The sequence below is a fragment of the Mustelus asterias genome, chromosome 4 (genome assembly GCF_964213995.1).
Source record: "Mustelus asterias chromosome 4, sMusAst1.hap1.1, whole genome shotgun sequence".
Lineage (NCBI taxonomy): Eukaryota > Metazoa > Chordata > Chondrichthyes > Carcharhiniformes > Triakidae > Mustelus > Mustelus asterias.
In genome coordinates this window covers 24,476,737-24,495,659 of record NC_135804.1, presented here as the reverse complement: position 1 = coordinate 24,495,659, position 18,923 = coordinate 24,476,737, and the positions used below count along the sequence as shown (strand labels likewise).

At 42.0% G+C, this 18,923-nt stretch overlaps 1 protein-coding gene across 1 annotated transcript in view; it reads left to right on the top strand.

The window, feature by feature from the left end:
- Positions 1–18,923, top strand: part of dhx38 (DEAH (Asp-Glu-Ala-His) box polypeptide 38) — a 105,273-nt gene that overhangs the window by 64,503 nt on the left and 21,847 nt on the right. The window contains exon 26 of the mRNA XM_078210651.1: positions 4,931–5,052. Coding sequence (XP_078066777.1) covers positions 4,931–5,052 — 122 coding nt within the window. The remainder of the gene's footprint in view (positions 1–4,930; positions 5,053–18,923) is intronic.

Genomic DNA, 18,923 nt, shown 5'->3' with positions numbered 1-18,923 from the left:
CAAAGGACCGTGTGGGTGATGTGGATTATTTTGCAGAAATGCATGGGAGTTTAAGACATTCACAAGTCATAGAGGACCCCGTGTGGCAAACAATAAAGACGGTGACCACCCTTGCCAGCAGTTCACTTTTATACTTGCTGTATAAGTTGACTCCTGTTCTTGGAGGGGTTTTTCAAGACCTCCAGGGTGAACTTATGTGCCATCATTTAGAACAGTCACAGTAAGGATGGAACTGATTAGGGACCAAAAAGGTGATGATCTTGTGGAGTGAAGAACATAGCTGAGGTATTAAATGAGAACTTTGCCTCTGTCTTCACTGAAGACTTTACTGCCAATATAGCAATAAGATTAGAGGCAGTAGCAATGTTGGATAGGATAAAAATAGATAAAGAGTTACATAAGAGGTTGGTAGTTCTCAAAGTAGAACAATTATCAGTCTTGATGAGATGTATCTTATGTTAGTCAGGGAAGCAAATGTGGAAATTGTAGTAGCTCTAGCCACAATCTTCCTATCATCCTTATGTATGGGGTGATGTCAGAGAATTGGAGGATTGCAAACATTACATTCCTTCTAAAAAAAAGATAAACCTGGCAACTACATCCCAATTAGCCTAAGTTTTTAAAAATTCATTTTACAGGATCCGAGCATTGCTGGCTAGACTAGCATGTGTTGCCCATCCCTAGTTGCTCTTCAGAAGGTGGCAGTGAGATGTAGTCCCTGAGATGTAGGTACATCCGTAGTGCTGTTAGGGAAGGAATTCCAGGATTTTGACCCAGTGACAATGGAAGAATGGTGACGTTTACAATTCAGGATAGTGTATGACTTGGAGGGGAATTTCCAGGTGGTGGTTTTCCCAGGTATCTGCTGCCCTTGTCCTTCTAGATGGTAAGTGATCGTGGGTTTGGAAGGTGTTGCCAAAGGAACCTTGCTGAGTTCCTGCAATGCATCTTGTAGATGTGGATTTGAAAGTTGTTGCCTAAGGAATGTTGCTGAGTTCTTGCAGTGCATCTTGTAGATGGTACACACAGCTGCCACTGTTAGTTGGTGGTGGAGAGATTGAATGTTTGTTAAAGGAGTAATAATCAAGTGGGCTGCTTTGTCCTGGATGGGATTGAGTTGCTTGTATTGTTGGAGTTGCATTTATAGAGGCAAGTGGAGCATATTTCATTACACTCCTGACTTGTGACTTATAAATGGTGGACAGGCTATGGGGAGTCAGGAGTTAAGTTACTTACTGTTTGATTCCTAGCCTCTGACCTGCTCTGATGGCCACAGTTTTTATATGGCTAGTCCAGTTCAGTTTCTGGTCAATGGTAACCCCCAGAATGTTGATAGTGGGGGAATTCAGCAATGGCAATGCCATTGAATGTCAAGGGGCGATGGTTCGACCCTCTCTCGTTGGAGATGATCATTGCCTGACACTTGTGTGGCATGAATGTTACTTGCCACTTCAGCCCAAGCCTGGATATTGTCCAGGTCTTTCTGCGTTTGGACATGGACTGCTTCAGTATCTGAAGTTGATGCTGGGGGAACAATGATGTTGGGTGTTTGGCAAAGTGGATAATGGTTATTCTTCAGATTGGTGGGAGGTACACAGTGGTGTACCCTCAAGGGCAACTAGGGATGGACAATAAATGCTCGCCTAGCCAGTGACGCCCACATCCTGTAAATAAATTTAAGAACTGTGTTTCCCATGGGTCAGTATTGAGATCACTGCTTCTTTCTATATATATTGATAACCTGAACTTAGTAAGAAGTCTCACACCACCAGGTTAAAGTCCAACAGGTTTATTTGGTATCACGAGCCTTCGGAGCGCTGCTCCTTCATCAGTTGAGGCTGACTCAGGTGACTCACCTGATGAAGGAGCAGAGCTCCAAAAGCTCGTGACACCAAATAAACCTGTTGGACTTTAACCCGTTGTTGTGAGACTTCTTACTGTGCCCATCCCAGTCCTACGCAGGCATCTCCACATCATGGCCACAACCTGAACTTAGGTAATGCAAGATGTCATTTCAATGTTTGCAGATAATATGAAATTTCGAAATGTAAAAAAACAGTAGGCAGGTAGGAGCAGACTTCAGAAGGACATAAACTGGTAATATGGGCAGACAGACAGCAGGATATGTGTATTAAAAGTCTTGACTAAATCTTTATTCTTTGTTAAGCTTTTCCACAAGCCTTATTTCCTGTTGATACATTTTTCCATCATTCTCTGCTGTCAGCATTTATGATGTGGGGTGGAAACCCAAAGGAACATGCTAATAATTTGTAATTGAGAAAACATGTTACTATTAGTTGCACTGGCAGAGCCTCTGGCCACTAGATGGTGGTATGGCAAAGCTGTAGTTACAGGCCTCCCATCACTGGTGGTGTTTTTGACACAAATTGCCCAGTTCTACTTGGACATTTTATTTTTTCCTGGATGTTTACATTGTGCAATATTTGAACTTTTAAATTTGGCTTGCTGATTTTCCCTGGCCTGCTTACACCACTTTTGAATGGTTTTAATTTTTTTTTGTGATTTAGCTGACTGACATTCCCCCTGCCTGTTTCCCCTGAGCTCCTGTCTCTACTTCCAGGCATTCTGCTCCAGTTCTAAGTGTTCCATTTACAGAATCTATTTTTAAAAATGATTACGGCAATTTGTTGGAATACTGCTGTAGCTGGTATATTTTTGACTTGGTTCCCGTTTTCCCTATCCCAAAGTGCCAAGGGAATATTGTGTAATGGTTCCTGTCCTGCCTGACAGTTACCTTGAGAGTGACCATGTAACAGTGTGCAACTTGCACTTTGCTCACTTTTTTAACTGCTTTACTGCAAGTGGGCATATGGCTGCAAACCTCTTGTGATGGGTGCCATGCTGCCTCTCAGTGCCAGGGACCAGGGTTCAATTCCCAACTGTCTGAGTGGAGTTTGCACGTTCTCCCTGTGTCTGTGTGGATTTCCTCCGGGTGCTCCGGTTTCCTCCCACAGTCTGAAAGACGTGCTGGTTAGGTGCATTGGCCATGCTAAATTTTCCCTGAAGAGACACCGGAGTGTGGCGACTGGGGGATTTTCACAGTAACTTCATTGCAGTGTTGATGCAAGCCTACTTGTGACAATAAATAAACTTAAATTAAAAATCATCAAGGTAAGCAGGTATTTAAACATTTGAAAGCATGTTTCTCTCCCTCCTTGGCCAGCTTGCACTCAGTCCTGTTCCATTAATCACCTACCATCAATCTTGGGTCCATTCCTCAAAGTGGAAAGGAAGATAAATAAAGAAAGTGGGAAAACTTTACTAAGGACGCAAGACTAAGGTTATTTCATATGGCTTTAGTATTCCTGTACCACTGGGTGTCAGATGACAAATTTGCACATACTATTTCTGAAATGTAGATTGGAAGTATGATGCATATTCACTTGAAGAATATAAATGGCACAATTATAGAATCATGGAACGTTATGGCACTAAAGGAAATCATTTGGCCCATCACATCTGTGCTAGCTGAAAATGAACTATCTAGCCTAATCCCACTTTCCAGTTCTTGATCCATAGCCCTGTGGGTTACAGCGTTTCAAGTGCATCTCAAAGATTTATTTTAAATGCAGTGAGTATACCTCTACCACTCTTTCAAACAGTGAGTTCCAAACCTACACCATTCTCTGAGCGAAAAACATTCTCTTTAACTCCCCTCTAATCCTTCTACCAATTATTTTAAATCTATATATATACCCTTTGTTTTGACCTCTCTGCCAAGGCAAATGGCTCCTTTCTATCTACTCTATCCAGGACCCTACATTATCTTACACACTTCGTTTAAATCTCTTGGCCTCCTATGTTCCACAGAAAACAAGCTCAGCCTATCCAATCTCTTCCCATAGTTAAAATTCTCCAGTCTTGGCAACATCCTCGTAAATCTCCTCTGTTCCTTGTCTGGTGTGATTACACCCTTCCTGTAATGTGGTGATCAGAATGTAAGCAGTACTCTAACTGTGGCCTAATATTCTTTACATAATTTTTTCTGTGCTTTTATAGCCCAATATCATTCTAACCTGGTTCATTCCGCATGTTTTAAAACACTTTACAATATTTTAACTTTCGTTCATCCATTGTGCCATTTGGAAATTAATCCCATTTTCAATAAGTGAAAGTGCATTTTGTTAAAATGTTAAATAATATAAAGGAATTTTTTGATGCGCTTTATTTCCTTCTCACTATCTTAGCATGTTTTATGCTTTTAAAACAGTTGATTACAGACAGCCCAGAAGCAGATATTTTGCCTGTGACTGCCCTTAATGTCTCATCATCACAGCCTGAACACTCCTGTGTGATGTTACATTCCAGGAATCTTGAAGCCACGTGCCCAGTCCCGGTAGAGAAAGTGTTGAAAAGACAGCCTTAAGGTCACTGCCAATCAAGACAGAAAGTATTCCAGGATATGTCCTAGGTGCATAGAGATAGATAGGATTGGAACAAAGTCAAGAAAACAAAATCAGGAATTAATTATATGGTAGCTATTGTGGCATTTTATGCATTTTTATAACCTTTTTTATTTTTGAATAGATTCTGTGAATGGAGCAAAATGTGTAACTTTGAATAATGGAAATATTTGTGGCTTCAGTAATATGCTTTCTTCCCCACAACCCCCCACCACCCCTCCTCCTCACCTGTGAACCAATATATCAGAAATAACAAATTTGCTAAAGTGAAGTTGGGGAAATCAGAGAACTGTACAACATTGATTTATTATATCTCCAAAATAAATTCAAATAATTGTAATCTGGTTCCTGTTCTGGTGTACAATTTGTACTATTGCCATGAAGGTGTTGAAGCGGGCAATACTGAATGTTTATTCCCCAGAGACCAGTAAAAGGTAGTACATTGGTCGGAGTTGTAATTCAGTAATGCACCTTGAATTGTTATGCAATTTAATGATCTTCAATAGGAGAATCGTCGTCGTGCCAAAGAGGAATTGTCTTCCATGGAGGAAGAAATGGCCATGGCACAAGAACAGCTTCGGGCACGAAAGGAAGAGCAGGAAAAGAAAAATATTCTGAACAGCGCGAGGTATGGATAGTTTTTGTCGTAATTCCTATAATATCCTGTTCAATGTTGCATCACTTGTGTTGAAAAGATTGAACATGATTGTTGGCTTTATAGGGCAAGCTATCCGTGGGAAATTCAATTTTGTTTCAAGTACAAATGAATCCACTCATTAATGCACACTGCAATGCTGCCGCCTTTATTTTTCCCTGTAATATGTTTATTAATTCAGAAGAATTTTGTTTTGAAATAATCCAACAATTGACTTCTATGCAATCAAACTGAATTTAATCATTTATTTTTAAAATCTGTTTCATATATATGTATATATATATACGTGTATATATTATACACGTGTATATATATATATATGAGCAGAAACATTCAAATAGAGATCTGGGTAATGTAAGCTCAAACTTCATACAAGGACTTCTAATGGTCTGGGGTGTGAATTTTATACAGCAGTTTGAGTGATCTTCTTTCTTTTGATCTGTCAACTTAAAAATTGCTGTTGTGACTTAATTGCTATATTTATTTGTCAACATTTTCAGAATAGGTTTAGAAAAGGGTGACAAGAAGAAATGGTGCAGATAGAATTTATATGCTGGCTTCAGAATTTGGACAAGTTTGTGAATTCACTGATGATGAAGAAATGCAATGCAATCATTTGTTTGCTATCAAAGTGCAGTTTTTCTTGATTTTTGAAAGCTATACTTTTTCTTTGAAATTTATGTTTGATTTTAATACAACTCGCTGGAAAATGAACTCCATTATATTGCTATCCCTTAGCTTTTAGCTGCATGATCAACAGAGGGCACCACAGTCTCATTAGTGCTCATGTATTTTCAGAATTCCAAGCATTTGTAGTCGGAATATTGCAAGTAAAGGATCAGTAAGAAATTTGCTTTGTATTGTATTTGCTGCGTATAGAGCTTGCATTTTCATAGGCCCTTCAGGTGTTCAGTACATCCCAAAGTACTTCTCAAGCAATGAGATATTTTTAAAAAACGGTCAAGTGTAAACACGGCAGCCAATTTATGTAGAGTAAAATGACAGCAGATTTGCTTTGGAACAGTTTTCATTTTGATTTTACAGATATATCTGAATTTATCAAAAACGCGCAGTGAAAAATTCTGCATCAGTCACCATGAAGTAGGCTTCATGGTTTTGAGTATGTTAACAATGATGTCTTATTAACTGTATACATATATACAGTAGAGGGTACAGTTATGGAGCTGACTCCATCCTAGGTCTTTACACATCTCTGTCCATCTTGAGAGTGACCGTGGGTTGTACTGTACTCAGTCCCACATTAATCCTGCGTGTACCAGACTCTACTGCAACATCCTCTTCCAGATCTTTATCCCATCGATAGTTACTTTGGTTTACTTCAAGTCTTGCATTGTAATATGTCTTGTGCATTTACCTTATTGTTACAACCTTAATGCTATTCCAACATTATTGCTATTACAGTATTAACTAACAACATTCTCACAACCCCCATTTCCCCCTTCAAGTCCTTGACGCTGGAGGTTCAGGTGGTTTGATGACATTTCCACATCTCATTCACTGTTCTATCGGGGGAATGTTAGGCTCCGGTGGTTCGGATTTGGGTTTCTGGCTTGGAGGTTAGATTGGCACTTGGATATGGTTTCATCCATTTATTTCATTGCTTGGTGTTAAACCATGCCTGGTTGGTCTGGCTGGTTTGGAGGTAGATGGTTGTTGTTACTCTTGATTGTTTCTTGAAAGGTGGGTGAAAATGTTATTCTTCTGGTTGGTGATGCCTTTTCTTATTTTTCTGTTTGGACCATGTGGAAGTTCTCTGAGGTTGAGGAAGGGCATTCCTGTAGCAAGAAGAATATTGAGTAGCATGCTCATTTATAGTTTTTTTTGTTGTGAAACTGCTACGAGGCAATCTTGCTCAAAAGCAAGAGAGGCTGATTATGGCAAAGATCATGCTAATGACCGACAATTGGTCGTCTCCTGTTCCATAAAGCGGAGGGTCTATTGTTCAGATCCACTGGCCTTAAGGCCATGGTTCCTCATCTGTCTGACGGAACTGTTATGCTGGCACCTGAATCTAATTTAAAATTTCTTGGACGACTATCTATCAGGATGTCAGCATTCCAAAATGAAGAGCCATATTCTCTGATGTCAGCCAAGAAGCATGGTTGTACGTCTTCAGGGTTTTGGTCTCGACCTCATGAGTTACCTTTGGGATATCTGGTGCAGTGCTGGGTTTTTGACAAAGTGGCCCTGTTAGTTGAAGTGGAGTCATTAGGGAGTGCTCGCAGGGCACTGAGCTTTCCTGTGAGGTTGCTTTGTACCGCAGTGCGGGCAAGATCGCTCTGCTGGACTGTTGAGGAATTTCTTTCCTTGACTTGGATGGTCCCTGCATTTTTGTGATCAGTTATAGTGGATTGAGGGTTGATTTCTGCCCCAAATAGTGTACTCTCCCCTTGGGATGGTCCTGCGCTGCTCACTTAGCTCAGGCAGTCCAACGAGGTGGATCACCTTGTCCAGGGTAAAATCTTTAGCTTGAAGGAGGTCAGAGACTGAATCATCTTGAACAGCCATCACAGTGTTGCCTCGGCTGAGCTCAGCCATATTCACATCTTTCTGGCAGTCTACAGCTAATGAAAGAATCAACAAGTTCACTGAACAGTTGGACTTATTAAATCTGTCTCTCGCTAATATTTTATTGTTTCTCTGTTTGAAATAAATGTCGAAGAATTTTAAGAACTTAAGAATTAAGAATTTAAAAATTGACAGATGACTCATTGGGCCCGATTTTACCATGAAGTTGCGCCCATTTTTGGGCGCGAAAACTTAGTAAAGTCGGGCGTGAGGTGAGTAGCACGATCTGCGCCTGCCTCCGTGCCAGTTCCCCCTTTTTCAAGGCCCGAAAATGGCTGCGATTGGGACTGCGCTCAAAACGGGCGCGACGACCATTTAAATGCATTTGCATGCATTTAAATTGACTTCATGGGCTGCATGCCCAACCTTACCGGCACTTTCCCCTTTATCATCACGTTCGCCCATCTAGAATCAGCACAAAATAGATATGCTCCACAAAAGTCCGATTCGGAAGCTCCAGCTAGTGAGGAGGTGAGTGCCGAGCATTCGACGGCTCTCTGCTTGAGATTGGTGGGGGGAGGGGGACCACTGCCACTCTGCCTGTGATCAGTGACGGGGAAGAGGGGTCCGTTGCCATTCTGCCTGAGATCAGTGAGGGGGAAGGAGGGGTCCGCTGCCACTCTGCCTGTGATTACTGAGAGGGAAAGGGCGTCCGCTGCCACTCTGCCTGTGATTACTGAGGGGGAAAGGGCGTCCGCTGCCACTCTGCCTGTGATCAGTGAGGGAGAAAGGGGGGTCCGTTGCCACTTTGCCTGTGATCAGTGAGGGAGAAGGAGGGGTCTGCTGCCTGTGATCAGTGAGGGGGAAGGGGGGCTCATGATCGGTCTGGGTGGTGGGAGCAAGGGGGTTGGTAATGTTGTAGGGGTGGGGCAGTGTCTGTGTGGGCCGGGGGAGGCATCTGGCCCAGAAGCAATGTGGCAGGGGAGCTGCATCCTATCCTTTTTTTTCCTGTGCATGCACAGTTGGAGGCGTCGATTGGAGCTGCAGGTTTCCGGACGCGTTAAGCCCCGCCCACAGACTTGTGCAGCGCGGTTCAGAATCGCTGATATTTTTTCAGGCAGAGTGCGGGTGGGGACGTCTGAGAACATGTCTAAAAGCCGGATCTGAAACACTCCCAGTTTCAAGTCTGCCCAGCACTTAGAATCAAAATGGTAAAATAGGGCCCATTGTCCGAAAGATGTGCTGGTTAGGTGCATTGGCCATGCTAAATTCTTCCTCAGTGTACCCGAACAGGTGAGTGTGGCAACTAGGGGGATTTTCACAGCAACTTATTGCAGTGTTAATGTAAGCCTACTTGTGACACTAATAAATAAACTTTGATGACTTGTAGTGCAGTGATGTCATCGGCAATTGCCCCAATCGAGCAAAGAAGTGTATTGACTTATTCTGCTGTTGATATTTTATATTTAGACCTGTAGCAATGCTGTATCTTAAAAATCGTTTCCTTCAAGGACTCCAATTTTACGACTGGTCTATGTGATGGGTGGATCCCCAGTGGAGCTGGAGGGGGGAGTTGTGATCCATTTTGAAGATTTTTAAAAGTGTGGGGACAGCTTTAAAAGATTGCTGTATAGGCTTCCACTACAGCTTGCCTGCTGGACTTGCAGAATCTCACTGGCTGTCCTGTCTGGAGACAATACACATCTCTTTAACCTGTGCTTAATGCTCCCTCCACTCACATTGTCTGTATCTTTAAGACCTGGTTGGCTGTAGAAATTCGCATTCTAATCAGTATTCTGTAGCTTGATTTTGTGTCTTTGTGCCCTGTTTGAGAGCAGATTTCCACTCCATCTGACGAAGGAGCAGCGCTCCGAAAGCTAGTGGCGTTTGCTACCAAATAAACCTGTTGGACTTTAACCTGGTGTTGTTAGACTCCTTACTAGGCTTCCAATGGCATAGCAATGGATTTTCTTGCTCTTGCCAGGTTTTCCAAATGGCAATGATGCGCCTCTGCCTGAAGAAAGCTTTGCAATGGTTGTGTGGGTTGGCTAGTTGCTGACTTAATTCAATCAGCGGTTTTGAGTTGCAATTCTGGATATGCAGCGAAGAACTGCAGGTTTGCAATCCAGGAAGCTGGGCAGCCACCAGGTACTTGAAGTAGACATAATTATTAATTTATTTTCCTCTTTGCTGAACTCAGGAGCCATGTGTTGACTCAGAGTCAGGGATCAGGATTAGCGATGGGTTTCTTTCAAACGGTGCTTCTAACTGACTGACTGAATGAATGAAAAGGGAATTCTCAGGACGATCTGGAATTTTTTAAACACTTTCTCAGCCAGGCAGGCCATGAGCTATGCTTGCTGAAACCAGACTTCCAAAGGAAATTAAGTGGTGTCTTATGCAAGAGTAAAACTTCAACCTTTTCGCTGCCAGGCTCTTCTTCCTAGTAAATTTTCTCCGCATCTGTAGCTTCAGCTGGGAGTTGGTTATAGTTTAGAATCCTTTGAAGGTGACCTTTTCCTTAGTTTTTCTGCATTCTTGTGAGGGTGAATGTTTTTGATCTAGACACTGCCACCATGAAGAATCCTGTTTCAGGCACCATGAAGTAGGGTTCGCAGTCTTGAGTATTTTAACAGCAAGTCTTTATTAACAACTCGTAACTACATATGTAGAGGATACAGTTACGGAGCTGACTGCATCCTCAGTCTTTGCACATCTCTGTTCATCTCCAGACTGACCTGACTCTGGGTCATGTGCCTTCTTACATCATTGTGTGGGTGGTTAGAGTACTCAGCCTCACATTAACTCTGTATGTACCAGACCCTACTACACACAGAAAAAAATCAGTTTTATTTGATAAAATGGTCTGGAATATAGTGTCATAAAAGCTGCACTAAGACTACTACCAACTGTAAGTTACTGTGAAAGTTACTAAAAGTACACTAGTGAGTTCCAAGCACACCAATCCGGGCAGTTGTAAAAACTAAACACTTACTGGTGTCATTTAAATAAACTTTTAATTTAATTTAATTTTTGTTCCGTTTCTTTATTTTTTCCATTTAATTAATCATTTCCGCTATTTGTGTTCTGCGTCCTATTTCAGTAAAGCAGGGAAAGGAAACCATACAAGCTATTCCGACACACCTTTTTGGCTCATCATGGAAGATGTTTTAGTTTTGTATTTTATTTTTTTATAGTTCCAAAAGTACCCTTTGATGACCTCCCCATTTTTCTTCTACAAGTCGCGTAACCTTTATCCAAAATCCTTGGGGCTAATTGCATTTTGGATATCTGATAATTTTGTTTTTTGGATATCACATACAAACTAAAATGGTTGAAAAGTTGGATGTATCGCTGAATAATAAACACAGGATATGTGTAATGAGTTTCTTTTTGACGTGTTCATCACAAAATCACACGGTAAACAGTGCAGTCAAACAACCAGTCTTCCCACGCTAAAGATCAGTGAGATTCAAAAGAAGGGTAGTTTTGGATCTGTTTGGTTTTTGGATTTATGGATAAATGATACTCGACCTGTATTTGTTTGGATCTGCTTTTGTTTTCTCCTGTTGATGTTTGTGGTTATTTTGATTTGTTACACCACACCAACCTTCATTTCATCCTGTGCATCATTAATGGGCTACAGTTGTCTTTATTCAGTAAAGCGGCATATCTGCTAATACTGTCAGATATCCCCAATTTAGTGTCCATTTATTTTTCTTAATTGGTGGAAGTACTCAGCAGGTCAAACAGCATCTGACATCAGCTTTGACAAAGAGTCATCTGGACTCGAAACGTCAGATCTTTTCTCTCCTTATAGATGTTGCCAGACCTGCTGAGATTTTCCAGCATTTTCTCTTTTAGCATCTGACATGCTACCTGACATGAGTAATTCTAACATTTTTCCACAGATACTATCTAGCTGAGTTTTTAAAGCACGTGTTGCATTTTTTTCAGGTTTCTAGCATCTGCAGTATTTTTGGTTTTGCATATTGCTCTTAAATACTGACTGATGAAAAAAGTTAATTTATTTGATTCCTTTTGAGTTCTTTGTTTTGTATTTCTGTTTTTTAATTGCCTGTTAGAGGGATTGATCTTCTAGTCCCTTTGCAGTTAATTTTCTACACATTTTTAGCTTCAGTATGCCACAGTTCAAGTGTGAGGTCCCAACTAACTCCAACAGCTGTGGTGCCACAGCCTGTATAGTGAATGATCAATTCAAAATAATTGTACTGGAAACCGAAACTTCCGTTAGGCGAAGCTGTCTGTCACCGTAGGGAGACATGTTTGAACAGTTCTCTCCTGCAATTTTCTGTTTCTGTCACTCTGCCATCCAGTGTCAGGGAGCCAACTAGGGAACAGGCTATCTTGGACCTGGTAATGGTTAATGAGGCATGTTTAATAAATGACCTCAGAGTAAAAGATCCCCTGGGAAGTAGTGATCATAACATGATATGATTTAATCTTGAGCCTGAGATTGTGAAACCTGAATCTGAAACAACTGTGTTTAACTTAAATAAAGAGACTTGCAATGAAATGGGGATAGAGTTAGCTAAAGTAGACTGGGCGGATAGATTAGCAGGAAAGACAGTAAGCAAGCAGTGGCAGGCATATAAGAAGGAAAAAGTCAGTGGTGGCCCTGAAGACTGGGATAAATTCAGAATCCAGCAAATATAATAAAGAGAGGGAGAAAATAAGCTACGAGGGCAAACTAGCGAGGAATATAAAAACTGACAATAAGAGCTTCTTTCAATATATAAAAAAGAAGAGAGAGGTCAAAGTGAATATAGGCCTCTTAGAAAATCTGGGGAGATAGTTATAGGAAACAAGGAAATGGCACAGAAGCTAAACAGATATTTTGCAGTTTTTATGTTGAAGATACTTCGAACATTCCATTAATAGTAAATAATTCAGGGGAGGAATTAAGTACATCACCATCACCAGAGAAGTAGTATTAGACAAACTAATGGGGCTAAAAGCAGATAAGTCCCCTAGCCCTGATGGCTTGCATTCCAGGATCCTAAAAGAAGTAGTTACAGAGATACTGGATGCATTAGTTGTAATTTTGCAAAAATGCTTGGATTTTGGAGCAGTACCAAAGAATTGGAAAACTGACATCCCTATTTAAAAAGGGAGGGAGGAAAAAAAGTAACTATAGGCTGATTACCCAAACATCTATTGTTGGAGAAATGTTGGAATCAGTTATTAACAAGATAATAGCAGCACATTTGGAAAATTATAATCTAATCAGAGTCAGTATGGCTTCATGAAAGGGAAATTGTGTCTGACTAATTTTATTAGAGTTTTTTGAGGAGGTATCAAACAGAGTTGACAGAGGAGAACCGGTAGATGTGGAGTATTTGGACTCTCAGAAAACGTTCGACAAGGTATCTCACAAAAGGTTAAATCATAAGATAAGAACCCATGGCATTGGGGGCAGTATATTGGCATAGTTAGAGAATTGGCTAATGGCAGGAAACAGTGAGTGGGGATAAGGAGTTCTTTTTCAGGTTGGTGACCTGTAACCAGTGGGGTTCCACAGGGATCAGTGCTGGTACCGTAACTGTTTACAATATATATTAATGACTTGGAGGAAAGAAGTTAATGTACTGTAGCTAAATTTGCAGACAAGAAAAAAATTGCAAGAGGGATACAAACAGTTTAAAAAGATATTGATAGGTTAAGTAAGTGGGCAAAAAGCTGGTAAATGGAGTATAATGTGGGAAAATGTAAAGTCTTTCATTTTGGAAGGGAGAACAAAAGAACAGAATATTATTTAAGCTGCAACACAAAGGGACTTGGGGGTACTTGTGCATGAAACACAAAGTTAGCACACAGGTGCAGCATGTAAGCAGGAAGATTCATGGAATGTTGGCCCTTATTTCAAGGCGGTTGCGATATAAGAGTAGGGAAGTCTTGCTGCAACTGTACAAGATATTGGTAAGATCACATCTGGAGCACTGTGAGCAATTTTGGTCCCCTTGTTTAAGGAAAGATATTATTTCATTGGAAGCAGTTTAGAGAAGGTTCACTAAGATGATCCCGTGTATGGAGGGATTGTCTTATGAGGAAAGGTTAAACAGATTGGGATTCTACTCATTGGAATTTAGAAGAATGAGTGGTGATCTCATTGAAACATATAGGATTCTTATAGGGTTCTTATAGGGCTTGACAGGGTAAATGGTGAGAGGATGTTTCCCCTCATGGGAGAGTCTAGGACCAGAGGGCGTAGTCTCAGAATAAAGGGGCACCAATTTAAGATTGAGATGAGGAGGAATTTCTTCTGAGGGTTGAGTATCTTTGGAACTCCTTGCCACAGAGAGCTGTGGGAGCAGAGTCCTTGTGTATATTTAAGGCTGGGATAGATAGATTTTTGATTAGTAAGGGAGTCGAGGTTTACAGGGAAAGGGCAGGATAGTGGACGTGAGGAATGGGCGGCACGGTAGCACAGTGGTTAGCACTGCTGCTTCACAGCTCCAGGGTCCCGGGTTCGATTCCCGGCTCGGGTCACTGTCTGTGTGGAGTTTGCACATTCTCCTCGTGTCTGCGTGGGTTTACTCCGGGTGCTCCGGTTTCCTCTCACAGTCCAAAGATGTGTGGGTTAGGTTGATTGGCCAGGTTAAAAAAATTGCCCCTCAGAGTCCTGGGATGCGTAGATTAGTGGGTAAAATATGTGGGGGTAGGGCCTGGGTGAGATTGTGGTCGGTGCAGACTCGATGGGCCGAATGGCCTCCTTCTGCACTGTAGGGTTTCTATGAATGTCAGATTAGCCATGATCCTATTGAATCGGATCAGGTTCGAGGGGCCAAATGACCACCTGCCGTTTCTATTGCTTATGGTCAGTGTTAGAAATGATGTACTCAGATGTGCGATTAAATGAATAAGCATTGACAAAGTTGGTTACTGGCAAAGTTGGCAGTCGTGGAAAAGTTTATATTCAAATGAGCTTGCAATTCTCTCTGCCTGAGTGAAGTATGGGGGTGATTCTCCCAAAAAAAATCTGAGTGTTGAATTTGTGTAAAAACTGGAGTAAATCAAGCTGGTTTTTTCAGCAGGAGTTTCAAAATGAATCTCCCACACTCTGTGCACTGCAGAGAGCCTCAGCGTGAATCACGCTGAAATTCAGGGGGTGGAGCCTATTCCACTGGAGAGGCCGGCAGCATAGTGCTGAGTGGGCCACTGTGCATGCGGCGATCCATCAGTGCCGAGATCAGCAAATGTGCAGTGCCCTGCACTGCCGGCCTCCTGATCGCTGGCCAGCTCCGCAACTCCAGCATCGCTGGCCCTTCCGTCACCTCCCTCCCCCTTCCCCGCAACACCCCTACAGCCCAATCGCTGGCCCCCTGAACATGCCCTAACCAGCCTCGACCCTCGATGCCGAGTGGGCAGAACCAAGGTGCCCCCTGGACATTGTCACATTGCCCCTTAGGCAGTGCCAGGGGGCCAGGCTGTCGATGCCAATGCCCAGGGGCACCCCCATCCCTCGATGGCCCCACTTCACTCCAGCGGTGTTGGGCCACTAGCTCCCTGCAAGTGGGGAGCTACACGGAAGTCCGCTGGAGTGAAACACTCCTTGTGGGAGAGGAGAGGCTAGCGGGCTTGGAGACTTCAGTCCCGGACCCATTCGTATTTAAATGAGGATTTACATGAATTATTCAGGTCTGCGCCAGTTTCTGGCGTGGAGCTGACAATACCGGAAATCTGGCTGCCAGAGAATCGCGGAGGCCATGTTGCCCAGTAGGGAGCCCGTGAAACGGCCTCTGCTCGAGTCTCCCGGCCCGCTGCGCGACAAAAGTACCGCAGCGGGGTGGGTGAATCACTCTCATGGAGTTGGTGGTGGAAGTGAGTAGCTATACAGGAGAATAAATGAAAGGTTGAAGAGGGAGAAGGAGAAATGAAAAGTTTCCTCACTTTAGCAATTAAGCTTTAATTAGAGTGAATTGTGTGCATACTTGGGGAAGGTAAAGGGTTAAAACAATGTGCTAGCTTTGAAGTTTTTAAAGAAGTTTTAAAGATACAGGGGAGTGTTAGTGACCACTTCTAATTAAAGATTTCAAACTCACGAATGCAAAGGAAAGATGATCAGAACTGTATTTTTGTAAAAGACAATTGCAAATTTCTGAGGAAATTTAGAACCATAGAATCCCTACAGTGCGGAAGGAGGCCATTCAGCCCATCAAGTCTACAATCTCTCCAAAATAAAAACCCTGCATATTTACCATGGCTTATCCACCTAACCTGCACATCTTTGAACTGTGGGAGGAAACCCACGCTGACAAGGGGAGAAGGTGCAAACTCCACACTGTCACTCAAGGCCGAAGTCGAACTCGGGTCCCTGGCACTGTGAGGAAGCAGTGCCACCTTTGAATTTTATTTAATTGTTTTTGGGTAATCTCCCATTACTAGCAAAAATAATATTTGAAGAGAAATTAATTTTAATTTGAGTTCAATTATCACACCTTAGGTAATTTCCACTTCAATATAAAAAGTGAAAGACATGTATTTACTGAAATTATGGAAAAGACTTTGTGGCTGTGTCTCCCTTTGTGAGGCTTAAAGGAATTGGCAAGCCATTTTGCTGATGAGACTTCAGTTAAAGTAAACTATGCTATACATATTGTTGATATCCTTAAGGAGTTAAAGAACGAGGAAGATTGCAAACAAAAAGAGTCAAAATTAATAAAATATTGGCAAAATATTATAAACTTCTAAAATGCATGTAAGTTGTGGTGCATGGTGACACAGCACATTGGGGCTCTAAATAGTGAGATGTGGCATGTTTGTAATCTTCACCATCTTAGTGAAGTGCTAAGTAAAGGCACATTTTTTACCCACAGGTTATTATTCTAGACTAACGTTGCATGTATTACAATGACTGGTCATAGAATGGAATCACTGGAGTCCAAGAGCAAGTCTCTTTACTGGGAAAGGGATGCTTCATTGAGAATTAAAATGAGGGGAAATGAATGGCTAGGTTTTGCAGTTGTAATGATGGTGCAGCTATCCGTTTGCCACCATTACTTCACTGAAACTGACAACTTCAGGAGTCCACACATGATTTGAATAACATGGATATCCAGAAGTTGCTGTTGATGATTCTGTGCTTCTCCAGAGACTGTGCTGTTGAGTCCCCCCTGGAGTGTAATCCTTAAGCAATCAGTGAATTAATGAAAATGTTCAGTTTTACATTGTGAGTCTTGCTGTAAAACCATTGGAAAATTTGCACTGAGTTGAATTTTTTATTCTTCCATGGGATGGAATGTTGTTGGCAAGGCCAGCAGTTGTTTTCCATCCCTAATTGTTCTGGAGAAGTTGATGGGAGCAACTGTTTTGAACAGTCCATCTGGTGGAGGTACACCACAGTGCTGTAAAGAAGGGAGTTCCAGGATTTTGGACCAAGGACAATGAAACAACCGTAGCAATATAGTTTCAAGTTAGGATGGTATGTGGCTTGGACGAGGATCTTTCAGGTGGTGGTGTTTCCATGTGTCTGCTGCCTTTGTCCTTCTAGATTACGGGTTTGGAAGGTGTGGTCAAAGGAGCCTTAGTGAGTTGCTGCAGTGCACCTTGTACATTGTACATACAGTTACCACTGTGCCCAGTGGTGGAGGGAGTGAATATTTAAGGTATTAGATTGGGTATCGATCAAGTGGATTTCTTTGTCCGAGTTTGTGTCAAGCTTCCTCAGTGCTTTTGGAGTTGCACTCATCAGGCAAGTGGAGAGTATTCCATCTCACTCCTGATCTGTGCAATGTAGATGGTGGACAGGCTTTGAGGAGTTAAGAGGTGAGTTATTCACCCCAGAATTCTTAGCTTCTGGTCTGCTATTGTAATTTCAGTATTTACATGGCTGATCCAGTTCAGTTTCTAGTCAATGGTAACTTCCAGGATGTTCACATTTGAATGAGGTGTAACTGGACTTTTAATAGTGTAAAAAATTTGTAATTACTGTTAAATACCCTCACTGGCCTTTAAAATCTAGTTTGTAGAATGTCAAATGTATCCGTTATGATAAAATTCCATGCTTTTTTAACATTTGTTTATATATTTTAGCTTATATCTTAATCTATAAGCTTTTTCTCCCATCTAAAAAGTTGAATTTAAAGTGAAAGCATTCAATGCTTTTAACATCTGGGTTTGCTGTCTGTGTGAATACCTCAGTGTGATTGACTGCTTACTGACATTATTGCAGTTGGATGCCTGGAGGGCCCCTTGGCTGGCACCAGATTTAAACTACCATTGGGAAAGGGGAAGTTTATGCCACAGAGATTGGGAGATCTCTTTGAGCAACCTCCTTCATTGTCAGCAGGAATCTCCCTGATTCACTGCAGATCTTGGCCAATGGGAAAATATATCAATAAAATCATTCCAGTTTTTGAATGTAATCCACAGAATTTAAATGAACATTCCAGAAGTCTAAACAATCTTTCAAGATATTAATGACAAATTCTGTAAAGAAGTTAACAAAGCATAGTATGTTGAAAAGAGACAAGATTCTGATGTCAACTGTGCTACTGGGTTTTGGTCAGAAACTGGTTGCTTACACCATAGGCGTGTAGGGAAATCCCAAGCACCTTGGGATCACTCTGGAACATTTATTAACATTCGCAAGAGCCTTGCAAACATGTTTCCCATCTGCTTTTTCAGTTGGAAAACAATAGGTGAATTTAAAATCAGTATAGAAAATTAAAAGTTCTTTCCTCTTTGCTTTGCTGCACCTGTTCTGCAGCAGAGACAAATGGACCGTTCATGTAGCCCAGAGTATTTTTTGCTGTTCTTGGTCTAGCCATTGGCAGCATGTAAACAGCCCAAGGTGGCTTCTTGTGGAGAAAACACGTATTTCTGATCCTCATCCTTGTCTTGCATACAGGAAATTGAATACACAAATCTGTGTCCGACAGATCAATGCCCAACAGAATACAGGACTTTGGGGAGTGGAAGATAATGGGCGGCACGATAGCACAGGGGCGGCACGGTAGCACAGTGGTTAGCACTGCTGCTTCACAGCTCCAGGGTCCCGGGTTCGATTCCCGGCTCGGGTCACTGTCTGTGTGGAGTTTGCACAGTCTGCTCGTGTCTGCGTGGGTTTCCTCCGGGTGCTCCGGTTTCCTCCCACAGTCCAAAGATGTGCGGGTTAGGTTGATTGGCCAGGTTAAAAATTGCCCCTTAGAGTCCTGTGATGCGTAGGTTAGTGGGATTAGCGGGTAAATATGTGGGGGGTAGGGCCTGGGTGGGATTGTGGTCGGTGCAGACTCGATGGGCCGAATGGCCTCCTTCTGCACTGTAGGGTTTCTATGATTTCTATGAATTAAAAA